At 42.1% G+C, this 18,671-nt stretch overlaps 1 protein-coding gene across 3 annotated transcripts in view; it reads right to left on the minus strand.

The window, feature by feature from the left end:
• Positions 1–1,083: 1,083 nt before the first annotated feature.
• LOC121719387 (complement C3-like) overlaps positions 1,084–18,671 on the minus strand; it is a 130,287-nt gene continuing 112,699 nt past the window's right edge. For 2 of the 3 annotated variants that reach the window (XM_042104931.1, XM_042104930.1), the window contains 6 exons: positions 15,456–15,561; positions 15,288–15,371; positions 8,765–8,845; positions 8,522–8,605; positions 7,165–7,303; positions 6,651–6,973 (listed from right to left, as the gene is read on the minus strand). In XM_042104931.1, the coding sequence (XP_041960865.1) occupies positions 6,832–6,973; positions 7,165–7,303; positions 8,522–8,605; positions 8,765–8,845; positions 15,288–15,371; positions 15,456–15,561 (636 nt within the window). In that variant the 3' untranslated portion in view covers positions 6,651–6,831. Of the gene's footprint in view, positions 1,241–1,381; positions 1,521–6,650; positions 6,974–7,164; positions 7,304–8,521; positions 8,606–8,764; positions 8,846–15,287; positions 15,372–15,455; positions 15,562–18,671 lie in introns of those variants that run through there. The other variant, XM_042104932.1, reaches the window with a different exon arrangement.

Below are 18,671 nucleotides of genomic sequence, written 5' to 3' on the forward strand. Positions count from 1 at the left end.
ACAGAGTGCAATTGGCTGGGAATCATCCTCACAGCGAAATGAAGTTCCCTTGATTGGCGCGTAGGGTGTAATAGCCTATTTTTCTCTCCCTAGCGGAAAGAGGTTATGACGAAATCATGGACGTGTTTACAGGCGTACTCCAGGTGGAGCTAATGATTATGAAATGTCCACATTAATTGACACATACCCTTGACTAGTTGGCATCAATGTTCACTTGGCATTGGAGGGTTTTATATCACACTACCATTTAACAGTAATTGGTTTTGGATGGCTTTTAATATGGTGGAGCCTCCAGGTGAACGTGCAAATGGAGTGCAAGTGTGTATGTGTGTAGAGTATGTGTAAGAGTGTATGTGCCATCAAAATTAGTTAGGAAATGTTCTTCTCAAGGGGGCCTTTAAGAAAATGTAGGTGTTCTGTTGTATGTGACCCCTGACCTTGTTTGTTTGTTATTTCTCATTTATGTCTTTAGGTCAGTGCAACTGGGGCCTTTAGCTTTAGGCCAGGGCGGGTCACATCCACCAAAGTTAAACTTGTGTTCATGTTTACAGCTGTGATAAATTCGTCACACGATATCCGGTTCTAAATCGAAAAGGGAAAACTGAAGTGGAGCTACGACACCTTTCCTGACAGACCAATCAAAACCAGAGAAATTAGCTGTTTATTTGTTTACCAATCTGAAAACGGTGCCGTCACTTGCACAACAGCTCCCCCACAAGTTTTGTATTGTATAAAAGTATATATAAAGTATATATACTCTTTTGATCCCGTGAGGGAAATTTGGTCTCTGCATTTATCCCAATCCGTGAATTAGTGAAACACACTCGGCACACAGTGAACACACAGTGAGGTGAAGCACACACTAATCCAGGCGCAGTGAGCTGCCTGCAACCACAGCGGCGGTTTGGTGCCTTGCTCAAGGGCACTTCAGCCGTGCCTACTGGTCGGGGTTCGAACCGGCAACCCTCCGGTTACAAGTCTGAAACGCTAACCAGTAGGCCATGGCTGCCCACTCACTATTGTATAGGTGAAATAAAAGATACTGCAGCAAAAAACATTGATAGCAATGGCTTTAAAACAATTTGTGGATATTTGAATTCAATGGCTACAGCCAACATATTCCAGTTTATAGGAGAGGTCTTCGATTCCTTGATATCTCTCACCAAACTTTGATTCTTGGCCTTCTGTGTCTGTGGGCCAGTATTCTATCCAGGTTTGTTCTCCCAACACAAACTGATAGCTGTCAAAACACACACACATACACACACACACACACATGCAGGCAGGCCACACACACACACACAGATTAGATTTTTAAATGTTAGAGGATATTTATTCTGCTGTTCTGGAATTTCTTGGTTCCGAGTTCCGACCAACTTACCCGTCCTTAACTCTGTGAACGTCCTGCTTTGCTCCCATAATCAGGTAGCTTTTGGTCACTTGCAGGTCCATTTGCTCCCTGCAGGTTGTATGGGCAACGAAACGACGCTCACTCACCTTGATCATGCGGCCATCTGTGCCTGATGACATAGGAAATGACCAGTGTTATTTTTCACTCTCTGTATTTCTCTCTCAGTCATTCTGTGGCTCGACTCAACATGTGAGCGAGAACAATGCCAAGATCATGGTTCAATTGCCATTGAATGTACTCATGATAATGCAAGTTAAAATGTAAATGTAATTTATGAGTCTGCCTCACCAGTATGAATAAATGACCTTCCAAAAAATAATAATTTTGGAACTCCTTTCAACTTCCCCACCCCAACATCATCAAAATACTCATCATGCAATATTGTTAAATGTGTGGAAACGAAAACGTTCACAATATTATTTTCTATGTCTACAGCGTGCAATAACTAAAAGTACAATGATGTTAACTAAAAGTACAATGATGTTTCTAAGACTCAACTCGCTATATGCATGTTAAGGGGCTGCACAGCAAATTGTACAAAAAATGTTGCAATGACAATAAAGACATTGTATTCAATTTCATTATATGTTGTCCTGACCTCTCTCTGTGTTTGTTTTCTTCTAATAACCTAGAACTTCTTATGAGTGGGATCAATATTGTGCCTGTCCAGATTAAAGAATTATATTTGCAGGCTAAAAAATATATATATGCAGGTTAAATAAGTATATATGCAGGTAAATAAGTATATATACAGGTTAAAGAAGTATGCAGGTTAAATAAGCATATGAAGAGTTCAGATGCAAAACCCTCTAAATCCGTCTGACCACTTTTCTTTTAAATGAGCATTTAAATTCAGGCTCCTATAGGTTTTTGCCTATAAATCGATATTTCAGACCAGGAAGAGAGTGGTATTTAGTGGGTTTAGAAGTTAAATTATTTGATTAGCATATACTATGTGTGGAGAGCATCCCCTCACCATCTTTATCTCATTTTTGACATAGGTGGCATTTAGAGGCTTTTGCATCTGAACCCTTCATATATGCATGAGGGCTGAGAGATGTGAGGCTCCCTAACTCACTAGGTCATAGAATTTAACATCTTGTCCAGTGACGACCATGACTTTATCTGTTGCAATATACACACCCTTTTTGAGCATGTTGTCCACTCTGGTGCGATACATGTCTGGTGTCGCTATGTCAACATGAACTTGACATGCTCTTATGTCACGTTGCTATAATTCCGCAAAAGTCTTCCTCTTTTTGCTGCAAAGTCCTACAAGAAGAGCATGTAAAAAGACACTGACGCAGATATAGACTATACAGGCTCTGATTTAAATAGTGGGTAGACTATAGCATTCATTCAGACTGGACTCCTACACACTTAATGCATGCTAAATAAATTGCTATATATTATTTCATTATAGGTAAATTAAAATGAGATGATGTAGGTTAGATAAAGTTGGATAGCTCCAGAACTCACACTAATAGTATAAGTATAAGTATGGATTAATATCGACTAATGGATTATGTCTTGAAGGAGCCACACCACTTTTATGACACTAGCGATGTTCTGTTGACCTTTAGTTTTGTTGCTACAGGGCATGAAGGACAGGCCAATTATGAGTTCTGTCGAACATTGATGGTAGGTTTAGAAAAAAAAAATCAGCATATTTTAATCATATTGCAATAATATCAATAACGGAGTGTCTATTTACACCCCTGGTATGAATAGAATTGGCCACACAGCTGAGCTATTCACACCCTGTGACATAACAACAAAAAGACGTTGCTCAAAAAACATGGCGGACATTTGTTTTTTCGTCAGCAGAAAGTGAAGAATTCTGAAAGGTTTCGGCACTAATATATGTTCAAATTAAGTTTTAGATTGAAAAGTTGTGTTTTATTTTCATAATCTTCGTTCAATGAACACATACAACCGTCAGTTGGTTAGTTAACAGAAATTTTGTGAATATGACGCTTAGGCCTATAAACTATAAGTTTACCTGTAAACACCCATCAAGATGTGAAAGCAGATGCAGTGCAGTGGTCACAGACACGGTTTAGTATGTGGGAAACAGGGGTTTGATTCCCGCATGATACATTTTGGCAGAGAGAGTGCGCACGTGTACCAACGTCTCTGGAGAGAAGGCGCGCAATTTGAACAAGAAATTGGTTCTCAAACGGAAGTTATGATTGCAACAATTAGCTAGTTCATGCACCAGGGTGTAAATAGCATACATTACTAAATACACCAGGGTACGAATAGCATCCACTTCTAACTATACATTGATGTAAACAGCATACCTAACCTAACTTAAATTTCCCCTGGGGATCAATAAAGTATCTATCTATCTATCTATCTATCTATCTACCTTATTCAGAGTGTCTATTACACAGCTGAGCTATTCACACCCTGTGACATAACAACAAAAACATGTTGCTCGTTTTTTATTTTTTTTATTACATTGTGTAATCAATATGCCAGAGTAAATGCACAGGGGTGTAAATAGCCTACACTGATATTTGTACCAGACGGGGTATTAATAGAACACATTGCTGTGTGCACCGGGTTCGAATAGCTTACATTGATATTTGTACCAGACGGGGGTACGAATAGAATTCACTTCTAATTGCACTAGGGTACGAATAGCATACACTGCTAATTGTACCAGGGGTGCAAATAGCCTTACCCTATCTATAAATGTGATCATTTTGGTCATGACTTTTTATCAAATGTTCATACTGTATCTTTAGTGGTAAATAATATTTTTACCACTAAAGATACAGAAAAATATTTTTTCCATTTTTTTCCATCCCTGATACATACGTAAACTCACACACACACGCACATACTTTGCGGAAAGTCACTACTATCTCCACCCTCGATCTGAATAAGGCCTCTCAGTCAAATGACGCGGGTTATGTTATGTGATGTCTTAAGGTGTGGGTTTTTGAACATTCTAACATAAGAATCCATTCTGCAACACTTCAAGGTTTCTATGTTGAATTCAATGAACCCAGATATTCTTTAGAACGTTCGTTTACGAACATTCCTGTCACACCGGTGTGACAGTACACCTTTAAAGGTTAATAGGGTGCCTCAATTATACTAATGGTTATGTTATTCACCCCTGATATTTGAATGGGGCCCCTTAGTCAAATAACACAAATCTCCACTATGTGTCTTAATCATGCTTTGTAATTGCCATATTTTTTTACAGCAAGATACTTTAAATCTGTTAATGGTTATGTCATATTTGTAAGTCTAAATCTGTCCATTTCATACAGAAGTCCTAATTTAAAGGTGGTCTAAGCGATGCTGGGTAACTTCACTTGTTGAAAAAAAAAAAAAAAAACTCGAAGTGGGAAACAAATGGTTAAACTACCCTGGAGTGTTTCACCTTTGAAGCAGAATTGAAGCTCTGCCAACAATTTTAAAAATGTTAAAGTCTCTCTATCTAGGCTGCAGTTGGGGCTCTCTCTATCTGGGCTGCAATCGGAGCTCTCTCTATCTAGGCTGCAGTTGGGGCTCTCTCTATCTGGGCTGCAGTTGGGGCTCTCTCTATCTGGGGGCTCTCTCTATCTGGGCTGCAATCGGAGCTCTCTCTATCTGGGCTGCAGTTGGGGCTCTCTCTATCTGGGCTGCAATCGGAGCTCTCTCTATCTAGGCTGCAATCGGAGCTCTCTCTATCTGGGCTGCAGTTGGGGCTCTCTCTATCTGGGCTGCAGTTGGGGCTCTCTCTATCTGGGCTGCTTCCTTGTTACAATGATGTAGACGAGTGGTCACTAACCTTTTTGAGCCCAAGATCCCTGATCTCGGCCCTGAACAAAGGCAAGATCTACCTTGAAGAGTCAAAAGAGAACCAAAGCCTAAATACTAAATACCAATTTAAGGCCTTTTATTTAGGCAAATGTATCAGGTCAAAAATATCACACTTGGGGCGAACATGCAGAAATTTGATGACTGCGTTTTAATTTTTCCTGTTGATCTCGGGGTCCGAAAAAGATCTACAGGTCGATCGTGATCGACAGGTTGGTGACCCCTGACGTAGACCATAGCATCTACCTGCATGTAGTGTGTTGGATAAATGTATAAAAATGTATAAAATGTATACATGTATAAAAAAGATGAAACAGAATAAAAGACAGTGTCCCGCCGGCGGGACGGTTACCCCCCTCCCCCACCTCCCCCCAACATTCTAAATCAATTGTATGCACCATATTGCTATGTAGCATAGTAATGTTATACACCATTTCAAAGCTTTGACTCTTGGGAATCCAAAAATGACAACTTTTTTCATGTACAATCTGTATAGTGCTTTATATTCTCAGATTAATCTTATTATGTCTCAATTAAATTTGATCCAAAATGCCCCCCTCCCCCCCTTCCGCTTTTGGTGCTACCCTGACTTCTGGCTGCAGTGTAGCTGCAGCACAATAAGTAGATGCAACATATTGGGTACTGAAATATTCACAAGAATCCATAGAAATTGAATCGTCATGTTGTGTTATCCAATATTAGTTGTACAGATGTATAGTCTATCTTATACACACTCATTGAACCAACAAAGTAAATGCAAAAATAGACAGTTTTGTAATCATTACTTATTTAGTGTAGTCATTCCATATCAGAACCCCTGAAGTATAATCCAAATACAAGCATGAAACCTCAAAGTGTTACCTTTCATTTGAGACCAGGATTATGCTTCTACACAAAGGGGTTCATGTGCAGCAATCATTTGATTGTCAGTATGCATTTTGGATAACAAAAAGTCCTATGGGGAGTATCCATAGGCATTTTACAAACACATGGGCATACCTTGGCAAATAATAGTCTAAAGCACTCATATTTTCATTCTATATTGATCTACTTTTGCACACAACTTCACAAGACCTGGTGCTAGGGCTCAGTTGTGTTTCTAAGGGATATCAAGAGACCTAGAGGGCTGAAATGTGGTCAGTTCAGAGATGCTTGTAATCCGGCAGAAAGAAAAAACTATATTCTAGCCTCTGTAACTCTTAGTGAGTACATCACACATTTATTTTGACTGTTTCCTACGAAAACTAGAGGTTCTCAGCTTTCTATAGAGGTCCAACATGGTAGGCCCCAGAAGAGGTGGGAACAATGCCCTTGTAAATAGGCACAGTACAATTTCAGGCAAAAACTTGAAATTCTTTTTGAGAGTTATGCTGTTAACTGTATTATCCATACTTACTGTAAATCATAAAGAAAAACCTAATCTCAATCCAACAGGTTTTATTGAGATAATTGGCAACGATCTTTCTTTATTGAGATCATTTGTGATATGGTAGGACAACTCTTTCACATTTATTCACAAGACATAATATTATGCATCAGCAAAATGAAAAACATTGGTGACAGAGCTTCATTGGTTAAGCCAACTCATGGACATTTTGACATCAAAAACTACAGCCAAAGTTCATGAGTTCAAAGGCAAGAACTTGGAGTTGCTGAAACTGTTCACTAAACTCTGGCTCTTGGCCTTCTGTCTCTGTTGGCCAGTACTCTATCCAGGTTTTATCACCAAACACAAACTGATACCTATGAAAACATACACACACACACACACACACACACACACACACACACACACACACAGGGATATAAATCAGATGGTATACCTTCCAATTCATGGATTTATTGACAAAAAAGAAAGTGGAAAGAATTATAAGTAAACGATACTACAGTTCTGGTTCTGTTGCGTTGGAATCTCTCAGTTCCAACCTACTTACCCGTCCTTAACTTTGTGAACATCCTGCTTCGCTCCCATAATCAGGTAGCTTTTGGTGACCTGCAGGTCCATTTTGTCCCTGCAGGTTGTATGGGCAATGAAAAGACGTTCAGTCCCATTGATCATGCCGCCATCTGTGCCTGATGACATAGGAAATGACCAGTGTTATTTTTCGCTCTCTGTATTTCTCTCTGTATAAAAGACGCTCACTTGTGTCAGTTATGTTATCATCAGTTCAGGATTTTGGACGTAGAACCTCATTTCCAAGTTAACAAGTGTGATATTTATCAGTGGAGACCGTTTTCAACAGTCCTTCTGGTTGCAGAGTTCGCTGGTGCCAGGCTAGCGGAAGTCAACGGTATGTGCTAGCCTGCCACTAAAAACAGTCTTACCCACTCCACAGTACACCCGAGGCAAATAAATTATAATGCCAGACTATCTATGTACAATTGTAAATGTCTGTGTTGATAGAATAGTTTTATTAATAAAACTACCCTTGCATCGCATTGCAATAATTATACGTTATATAATGATCCCTGTAGTTGGTAGTCCCTCGAAATGTAATGCGATCATTGAGATGCAAGGATAGTTTTATTTCCAACATTATTCTTTCAACACAGACATTTACATCGATAGTCTGGCGTTATAACTTATTTACCTCAGGTGTACTGTGGAGTGGGTAAGACTGTTTTTAGTGGCAGGCTAGCACATACCGTAGACTTGCGCTAACCTAGCACCTGCGAACTCTTTATCTGAAAGGACTGGATGAAACTTGTTGAAAACAGTCTCCACTGATAAATGTCACACTTGCTAACTTGGAAATGAGGTCCTATGTCCAAAATCCTAAACCAGCCCTTCAAAAGGAAAACACAGTGTCCAGGACAGCATCATATATCATATCGTATAGCTCCAGGAGAAAGTGTCATTGTTTATAATAAAGAAAATGCATTTTGCATCTAAAAAACAAATCAAAACAAAAAAGATTTCATAACTCAGTGGATTCAAATTTTACTATGGGGGTTTGTTTTTACATTTTTGTGAAAAGGGTGGAGGTTGTTTTAGTTTTAAGGTGTTTTAGCAATTATGAAAAACTCATTGATAGTTTATGTCCATTGTTAATATCTTATATTTATTAGATTTACAATAAATATTGAATCTACTGAGTTATGAGATCTTTTTCGCTTTGTTTTGTTTTTTGGATGCATATTGCATTTTCTGTATTCTAAACCTTGAACCACGAAGATGGTGTGCGGTGAGTGTTCTGGTGCATAATGGCTACCGTGCTACACATTGGTAGTGGTTCCCCCTTCACTCTGAAGTGTATGAAAAGCAAGTTGTTGTTCCTGCAGTATACATACCAGATTTGAGCATGCTATCCACCTTGATATTGAAAACGTCTGTTGCGGAGGAAGGTTGTATTTCTTGAACAGTGCCCTTGAAAACTAAAAAAAAAGATTGATTGAAATTGTCATACTCGGAAAACAAATCCTGGAATTAGTTATAGACAGAAAGAACAAAGAAAGTGACTAAATACTAGAAGCAAACATACACACACACACACACACAAAAAGAGAGAGACAGAGAGAGAGAGAGAAAATTACTGTAATCAATTTCTGTTCCACAGGCTCTCTTTGCACGGTCCTTTAATTCCTCGAATGTCTTCTTCTGTTTGCAGCACATTCCTATGAGAAAATAGTTGGGAAATTATGGTAAAATACTATTGTTTAGCTTGGTTAAAACCAGATTGATTTACTTTGTGTCCTGATTCATGAATAGAATCTGGACACTCATGATTGGGAAACGTTTCCAACACTAGCATGGTGATGGGCGTAGACTTTGACGAAACCATTGGTCCAGCCTAACCAATCACATTGATCAGGGATTCCTGGCGTTACTTCCTACTTTGCCTAAACTTTATAAACTGACGATACACAGCATCGGCAGTCATGACATAATGTATGTAGGCCTACCATTGCTGTAAGTAAACTGTACACATTCTTGCGATTGATGTTTGCTAGGTAACTTTAACTAAAATTGTAGTCATAGTTGTATTCAGGCGCGTAGCAAGCTTGGGGGATGTGGGTGTTATAACGTACACACTTTTGCTGGAACACGATTCTATCCCCCACACTTTTTGTCAGATTAAATTAAAATGAAAGTAAAATATAGAAAGAAACACTCCCGTAAGAGTTGGAACCACAGAGAGACACAAATAGGTCTGTTGATTTGATTGAACGGTCATCCAATCACATCAAATTAGCCAGTGAAGAACCAGCGCCGCTCTGATCAAATTCAAAGTGTGCGTCTTTCAAGGCTGTGCAGCTGCTTGGGTCTGCATTAGCCTATAACATCTGCAGTGAGCAGATTTCAGGTAGAATTATGCTAATTTAGTAAACCAAAATGCACTGTCTGACTGGCAGTTTTTGTCACAATGTAGAAATGCAGGGAGTCAAAGTGAAAGCGGGGGTGCGCGCACCAAGGCACTTGTTGTTTCTGCAGAAAGACTTTCGGCTACTGTTCTCGGAGCATTATGCTTTCTCTGTCTATGATCTGCAGCTTTTCTCAAACTATGGGCCTCCTCAACAATTAACCTACTGGTCCACGTAGCCGCAAAATTGAGTTATGCCCGGTGCTTCACACGTCTGATCATTTGCAGCAAGATTGAATATTGGAACCGCGGACTGAAAAAAATAAATAAACTAGGCTAAACGTTTCCCCAATCAGAAATACTTTTTTAATTTGGTGTCATCAACTATATTCATGGGTTTCATCAGGTCCCTTTCCACAGGTGTATAAAATCAAGCACCTTAATTCACAATGCAGACTGGATGGTGCTTGATTAATACACCTGGGGAAAGGGACCTGATGAAACGCATGAATAGACATAGCACAGTCAGCACACGTCTCCAAGACGCTTGGAACAGATCTGAACAGCTTACTGTAGGCTAATTACATCGTGATCCATTTAGAACGTCTTATTTGATCTGATCAAACATCGGCGGCATTTCACAGTCAATGTGTGTCGTAGTGCTACATCTACTGGAGATCTTTGTCTTAAATACAGACAACAGCTGCAGTGAGTTGGGAGAGAGAAAGCAAGAACACATAGGCTACTACTGGCCAATCCTCTCCAATTGTTTAGAACTGGACTCTGGGCGTTTGGGAACAGCTGAGGGAGGAGGCTACTTGAAACAGCGAGTTTCTGTCGGTGTGAGCGAGCGGACTTTCAGTTGACAGTAATTAACACCCTTTTGAACAATCTAAGCTGTGCGAACGTCAGAGGGCGGTCTACGCTGCAATTCCTGTCAGCATAACAATAGAGGCTGTTGCTGAAGCGTCAGCCCTCGTTTCAGCCGTCCTCGTGTAAGACGGACGCGGTCAAGACGAGCAAGTTGCCGACAAAGGCAAAAATGTGCCATTCCACCATATCTGTTATCACCGGCCATCGCAGAAAACGGCATCATGCCAAAAGGGGCAGAAATCGCCTTAACCTCCAGGAACTTAAACGGTCCTCACCGACAGAAACCTCCTTCTCCATGGGCTTGTGGAACTGTCAATTCTCAGTCAACAAAACGGACTTCATAGTTGGCTATGCCAACCACCTTTCATTGGAACTCCTTGCTCTCACTGAGACTTGGATCAAACCAGAGAACACTGCCACCCCGGCTGCACTCTCCACTAACCTTACACTATCCCACACCCCTCGCCTATCTGGACGAGGAGGCGGGACGGGCCTGCTGATCTCCAACAAATGGAAATTCAACCCGCTACTGCCTTCAAACAAATATGTCTCATTCGAATTCCATGCCATCACAGTGATCGCCCCAGCAAAACTCTACGTGCTGGTCATCTACCGCCCTCCAGGCCAACTAGGTGACTTTATGGACGAACTTGACACTCTGCTGTCCTCCATCCCTGAGCATGACTGTCCGCTTCTTGTTCTCGGTGATATGAACATCCACTTAGATGCCCCAGGCTCAGCGGACTTTTTGGCCCTGATCCACTCCTTTGACCTCAAACTGGTTCAAAGCCCACCGACTCACAAAGCTGGCAAAGAGCTTGACTTGATCTTCACTCGGAACTGCAGCACAGACACCCTCATGGTGACGCCTCTCCATCTTTCTGACCACTTCTTCATCCAGTTCAACGTCAGCCTGACAGAACAGCCTCCGGCTCCTCAGCCGATGGTCACGTTCCGCCGCAACATCCGGAACCTGTCTCCAACGCACTTCTCCTTTGTGGTTGCCTCCGGTCTACCTCCACTCAACACCTTCTCCTCCTCCTCCTCAGCGCACCAAACTCAGAGCCGCGGAGAGGAAATGGCACAAATCCAAACTAACTGACGACCTCAAAAACTACCAGACACTCCTGACCTCCTTCTCAGCCAGCATCACTGCTGCTAAGACTGCTTTCTACAATGACAAAATCAACAGCGCTACAGACACTCGAAAACTTTTCTCAACCTTCAAATCGCTACTCAACCCTCAGCTCAACAAAGTGGCGGCAATCAGCAGTCAATTCTCTACATGCCCACTCAACGCATCTGACTCAGATACCGCACTCCTACAACCTCTAGGGACTGCTGGAACATCTTTTTCAGCATTCACGCCTCTCTCCGAGAGTGAAGTATCTAGACTCCTGACATGCAGCCGTCCTACCACATGCTCGCTGGACCCTATACCTACGAGCCTACTTCAGTCCATCAGCCCGGCCATCGCTCCAGCTATCACACATGTGATCAATGCCTCGCTAACCTCCGGCACATTTCCAACAGCGTTCAAAATGGCTTGGGTAACACCGTTACTTAAGAAAGCTTCTCTCAACCCTGCTCAAGTCGAGAACTACCGCCCTGTCTCACTCCTGCCTTTCCTATGCAAAGGCATTGAACGAGGAGTCTCCAAACAGGTCTCTGACTTCCTTTCACAGAACAACCTTCTGGATCCAAATCAGTCTGGGTTCAAAAGCGGCCACTCTACCGAAACGGCTCTGCTGTCTGTACCAAAGCCTTAAAAGAAGCCAGGGCGACCGCTCGGTCATCAGTACTCATTCTGCTTGACTTATCGGCTGCCTTTGACACGGTTAATCACCGCATCCTTCTCTCTATACTCGCTAACATGGGAATCTCCGGTTCTGCTCTCTCCTGGTTTAAATCCTACCTCACAGGACGCTCGTTTAACGTATCATGGCTTGGTCAGCTATCTGCACCTCACCATCTCACCACAGGGGCCCCCCAGGGCTCAGTACTGGGCCCCCTTCTCTTTGCTATCTACACCACCTCCTTGGGACAGATTATCCGTTCGCATGGCTTCTCATACCACTGCTATGCAGACGACACACAGCTCTATCTGTCCTTTCCACCTAATGACCCCTTGGTTTCAGCACGGATCTCGGATTGCCTCTCAGACATAGCTACATGGATGAAGGCACACCACCTCCAGCTGAACCTCTCAAAGACTGAACTGCTGGTCCTCCCAGCTAAACCTACCATACACCACGACATCAACATCAAATTTGACTCCCTGTCTGTTTCACCTACCAGGACTGCAAGAAATCTAGGAGTTGTTCTCGACAACCAACTAAACTTCTCAGATCATGTTGCCTCAGTCGCCCGGTCATGCCGTTTCGCACTCTACAATATACGGAAAATCAGGTCTTACTTGACTCAAGATGCTACCCAACTTCTGGTTCAGGCAATAGTCATCTCACGACTCGACTACTGCAATGCCCTCCTGACAGGTATCCCAGCCTGTGCAGTGAAACCACTTCAGATGATCCAGAACGTGGTGGCGCGCCTGGTCTACAACCAACCCAAAAGGGCACATGTTACCCCGCTGCTCATCCAGCTACACTGGCTACCTATGGCGGCCCGCATCAAATTCAAGGCTCTAACGCTTGCCTACAAAGTAGTCTCCGGTTCTGCTCCCACCTACTTGAATGCCCTCATACAGACATACGCTACCTCCAGAACTCAGACGAACGATGTCTAGCTCTACCACCGGTACGCTCAAGCCAATCCAAACTTTTCTCATCTGTTGTTCCTCGTTGGTGGAACACACTGCCAGTTCCTACAAGGGCAGGGACATCCTTCTCCATTTTCAAAAAACTGCTGAAGACCCAGCTCTTTAGAGAACATCTCCTCTCATAGCAACACTTACAACAAGTCTTACTGATCCTAGAACTCACCAGCCGTCTTAAACGGACAAGTAACTGTTAAAAACAGCACTCACTAATGCACTTATTCTTACTGTACTCTAATGTTTTTAAATTGTCTTCAAATTGTTGAGAATTGCTCTAAAACTGTTTACCATGTTGTTAGTCGCTTTGGCTAAAAAAGCGTCAGCCTGATAGCCTACATCAGCCTACATCTGATAACTAAGATTTCCAGCATGTAGAACTCAAATAGAACGCTTACAGTATGAGCGCTCATGCAATGTGTGCGTCCCTGCAGCAAGTGAAACTAGAGCAGGGGTGGGCAAACTGCGGCCCACGGGCCGCATCCGGCCCGCCAAGCACTTTCATCCGGCCCGCCGAGCATTTCATTTGGTTATCAGGCTGCTCGCTATTTTTTTCCTGCGATAGAGACGACTTTACTGCAAACTGCTTTTCACTCTCCTTAGAGAACGTTTACAATGTCAATGTCAAAACATCATGTTAAATAGAGATAACATTATGTTAAACTAAGTTAACTCTTAGTTATCTCCTTTGCAGCAGATCTAACGTGAACATTATGCGATCCATTTAATTGGGAACACGTCTGCACTCACGAGAGGGAGTGAGCCGCAGGTTCCAGCTGGCTTGTGATTGTTGATAATTGATATCTCCTTCTTATAAGAAAGTTTTAAAAGGAAATCATGAAGGCAACAGTAGTTCCCACAACAGACCATTTAAAAACTGTGAGAGGGCACAGCCATAGGTACAGCACTAGCCACAGCGGAGCAGGCAGACGATCATTGAGAAATAAACGTGAATTAAAGCGACTGTCTTAAAGCGACAGTGCACAGTTTATACATGTGTTAAACAGCATAAAATTAGCAGTAGGCTATTTTTAAGCAATTAATATTTAAAAATAAATAATTTTTCAAAACCCAATGTGGCCCTTGAGCCAAAAAGTTTGCCCACCCCTGAACTAGAGGTAACGTGGACTAGGCTATAGAAACAACAATAGTTTAAACAACAACGTAGCTTCCTGTTACTATAGATGGAAAAAGCACTGCTAATCATAATCTTTAAATGTACATTAATTAATCTGGCTATATGCAACACTATTTATTTATATTCCCTTTGCATATGTTTCAAACGTTTTTGAATGCGAGCTTACAGTTCGAAATTAGGCTGCTGTCTGTTAGGCAATTTATTGTAGCCTGCTAACCCATATGCACAAAACATAATTTCTGAAATGATTTCTTGATTTATAACATGAGATATGTCTCCATGTAGGGTAGTGCCAAATAGTGAAGTGATAGCAGGTAGATCATGTAGGCCTACATGCCACATGAGCCACACATATGAGGGGCACTGCTTCTTCTGTCCCTCCCAAACTGCATTAAAATGGTGTGTTTAGCAATGAGAATTTCAAAAAAAAATTCGGGGGAGAAACTCCCGGACACCAATATAGTCCACACCCCTCTCAGAAAATACTTACAATGTTCCTGTAGGGAGTTATTTATAATTTGGCCAGATTGTTTTATTTTCCTATCCCACAACCCCCACACTTTTAAAAAGCTTTATTCGCCTCTGGTTGTATTGCCAAACAAAAGAACCAATGCAGTCAAAACAAAATCACCAACAAAGCAGTGTTCATGAAAAACAAGTTCGTTTCTGAAGTGAGTGCTTATGCCCCACTCATGCAAGCTTTAAGGAGAGCTATGTGCCAGACCAAAGTCACAACATTTCATGAGCATTTCACAAGGCTTTCCTTCATTCTTTAGTGTTTAACTGAATTAGACCCATGACATCTCAACATGATCCTATGAAGCCATTGATTATGTTTGTGGTGGTTTATGATCCGATCAGCAAAATTGCCAAACAAAATGTGAGCCATTGATGCAGGCACCAACAAATATCCCTCTACATTCTTCAATAAAATATTAAAATAAAAGAAAAAGAGATGATAGAGTCCCCTACCCTCTGCACACTGACAGACATCTTCGATACACAGTCTTTTCAGTTCAGCAGTCTCGGCCGGGTAGAACTTCACACAACTATTGTCTGAAAGAAGAAAGCGAGCATGAAAGGGTCTCTTTCTCTGTGTGTGTGTGTGTGTGTGTGTGTGTGTGTGTGTATATAACTCACCAGGCTTGTAGTACTGATAAACAGTAACTGCTGCTGGCTGTATCATACCAACATCCAGGACTTTGTGCAATTTAAAGGCAATCCTGTCTGGTTGCTGATGCGAGATCTAATGAAAATGCACAGGAAAATTGTAAAAAATAGACTTGATATGGATATTGTTTTATTATGTTATGATGCACCTGGAATGCCAAGTCACATAGGCCTAGTTCATATTAAAGTAAGTAGTCTTGAGAAACAATAACATGCTACAGATTTTGCTGAAAAGAAATATCCTTTTGATCTGCACTTTGGTTAGGAATAATATGATTGAGACATAATAGTCATACCTGCCAACATTTAAAGTTGACTTGGTGTGGTGGTGGGGTGTGGTGTGTGCGTGTGTGTGTCTGGAGTGGGGGGAGGAAGTTGGTAAACATAAGTAATTGTTGTTTGTGACAAAAGTAAGCTATTTAGGTATGCTTGGGAAGATGATGTTAGCCCTTAAAGGAATGTAAAATCATCCATTACTAGTCGTATATTTCTTCCCTAACTAACAGCTAGTTAGCCAGTTCTCTAGCTAGCTAGTCAACCTCTCTCGCTATTGGAGGTCCTCCTCAGTTCTGAAAGAGGGTAGCTTCGGCCATTTTACAGGTACGCTAAAGGAAGATACAGCGATTACTAATGGAAACGTAGTTAGCGTCAAGAGGAGATAAGAAAACAAATGGACCATTATATGTGCAAATGTGAGCTTCTTCACAACGACGACGTACAAGAGGCAACGGAGTGTTACTTAAATAAAATAAAGAGCATTAAATGCTGTAGATTGGCTTCTGTTCTGTGGGCTGTGCAACATTGAGTTAACATGAGTTTGTCTACTGATATTATGAAGCTGTAACTTAATACCAGTGTTTGTATGGGCAGTAGTAAGTTGCTTTACATCCACTGGGTAAAACAGACATAGTTATCCATAGAGATCCTTTCCGTATTGGCCAACATTTGAGATTACATGTTGAACATGTCAGTGGCAGAAAAATAGGTCCATTTGACGTACGTCATGCCTACTCCATTGGATGTCTATCTGTACAGTAGCAACTGTTACCGTAATTCCCACAATTCTTAGTGATTTGACGACACAATCCCAAACTCTATAGAGTCCTAGTAAAATAGCGGTGACCAGAAAAAATAGGTAAAACACTGACTGAACAGCCAGTTAAATCCAGAACAAACTAGTGAGACTGTACATGTGTACTAGTTAACCCTTGAAACCCTAGAATGTTTTATGGGCATTTTCACTACCTTTAGTTGCCATGAACAAAGTAAAGGCAAAAAAGTGTTTCTTTATCGAACAAATTGGGATGCAATGTGAGCCTTGAATTGAATGTCATGCAGGAATTTGCTAGGATCTCAAAACCGGATTATGAACATGCTTTGCCATAGAGAAACACACAAAAATGTGAGGTAAGTCGAGCTATATGAAGTTATTATTTCGCTGTCACTTTGTCTGTTTGATAACCCAGAAGGATATACTTGGTACCAGTGGATAGCCCTGTGTCTCCTCTTTCATCTGATATGCTTGCCATATCTATGCTATCACGGATTTGTGAGTAATTCAAATGATGAAAAGTTCCGGAGCAATGTAACAGAGAAGAAAGGGTGTGTTTTTTGACGCACTTTGCATCAATCGGGGTCTAAGGGCTAACTAGTTCAAGCCACTAATTATACGCACAGAATGCTCATTAGGAGGTGGGATGCATTTTTGGCATGGTCCCATTTAGACATGCCAAAATATTGTAAGGGGACGTCACCCCCTGCAGTTGCCTTTACTGGGGTGTTGACCTCCAACTGCTGTCCTTCCTCCGGAGCCACAGACAGAAGCTCACCTTCTCCGCCTCTTCTTCGAGCTCTCCATACTTTCCGCACTGCTATGGAACTGTTGGACTGTTACTTTTCCCACATCACACCTCCACGGGTAAACCCTGGCTTTCCAGCCAGCCTCCGTGCACTCTTGTGGTGTTTCCTCTTGTGTGCTGTTGACATTCCTTCCACCCAGGGGATGGTAAGTTCCATGAAGAGAACCCTTTCCTCCACTGTGAACCACAGGACGAGCCAGGAGAGTTGTTGTTATAATCTCTCTAGGCAAGACCTGCTTCTTCCTGAGGTCCACCAACATCTGCCAGTCTTTGCCAGATGACAGAATGGTGTTCTCCTTCTGTCTAGGTGCTTGGAGCATGTTTCCAGATGTTACAATTCCTGCCAGTGCAGACCTTTCAGTGCTACCACTCTAGATCTCTACAGGACCTCAGCCGACCTAGCCAGGACTTAATTATGATGCTACCTAAAGTATCCCAGGAACAGCACCCCCTTGCATCCTGATAAGATGTGCTGAAGACTTACACAGCAGGCAGTCTTCACTTCACTTCAAACCACCAGGCAAGATTCTAGGGGGCATGGAAGGGTGTCATAGACCACTCTCATCAGGAATCTGAGCCAGTTGAGCCTCCAGATGTCTGACCAGCTGAGGCACCTGTTTATAATAGCATCCCATCGTTGTGGAATGGGCTCTCCTCCTGCCACAAAAGTGATATTCTCATGCACTGATCCTGTCCTTTATCTCCATTCTTGCCCATGAAAACAGCATGAGGAGCCTGGCTGTACATGGTGCTGTCTGCAAGTTGCTTGTGACATTATCGATGTAGCTCCTCAGCGGTCGAAGCCTCTCACCTGATGGTAGCTTAATACCCCCTGCCTGGCTAGCTAGCTACCTGCCTGGCCCATCTGAGGGCCACGACAAAGGCCGCCACAAATAGGTTGGGGGAGGTGGCACACCCCATGGCAATACTGTGTTACAGCTGCTGCCATCCTGTTGTGTAGCCTTCCAGACTGGCACACATCTGCAGGTTGCTGAGATGATTATTCTTAACGTCATCCAGGGCATGAAAGAATTCCACACTGGATCTGATCCCAGATCATGGAACAATCCGGGGAAGTATGTGTATCCACATCCATGTATATGCTGATGTTCATCCATCGTATCGAAAAACAAAAACAGATGGTTCCAGGTTTGTCTGCCACACGTCATTGAAAAAGGATGGAATCAGGCCACATTTGCTTCTCAAGCCCTCAACTGACTGTAAGCCCCAGAGTTGAAGACAGATCTTAATCGAACTTTTTAGCGAGGTAATCACTGAATCCCAGCCTGTGAAATCAGTGTTTTCCCCAACAGTGTAACCTGACCAA

This window comes from Alosa sapidissima, chromosome 9, assembly GCF_018492685.1.
Source record: "Alosa sapidissima isolate fAloSap1 chromosome 9, fAloSap1.pri, whole genome shotgun sequence".
NCBI lineage: Eukaryota > Metazoa > Chordata > Actinopteri > Clupeiformes > Clupeidae > Alosa > Alosa sapidissima.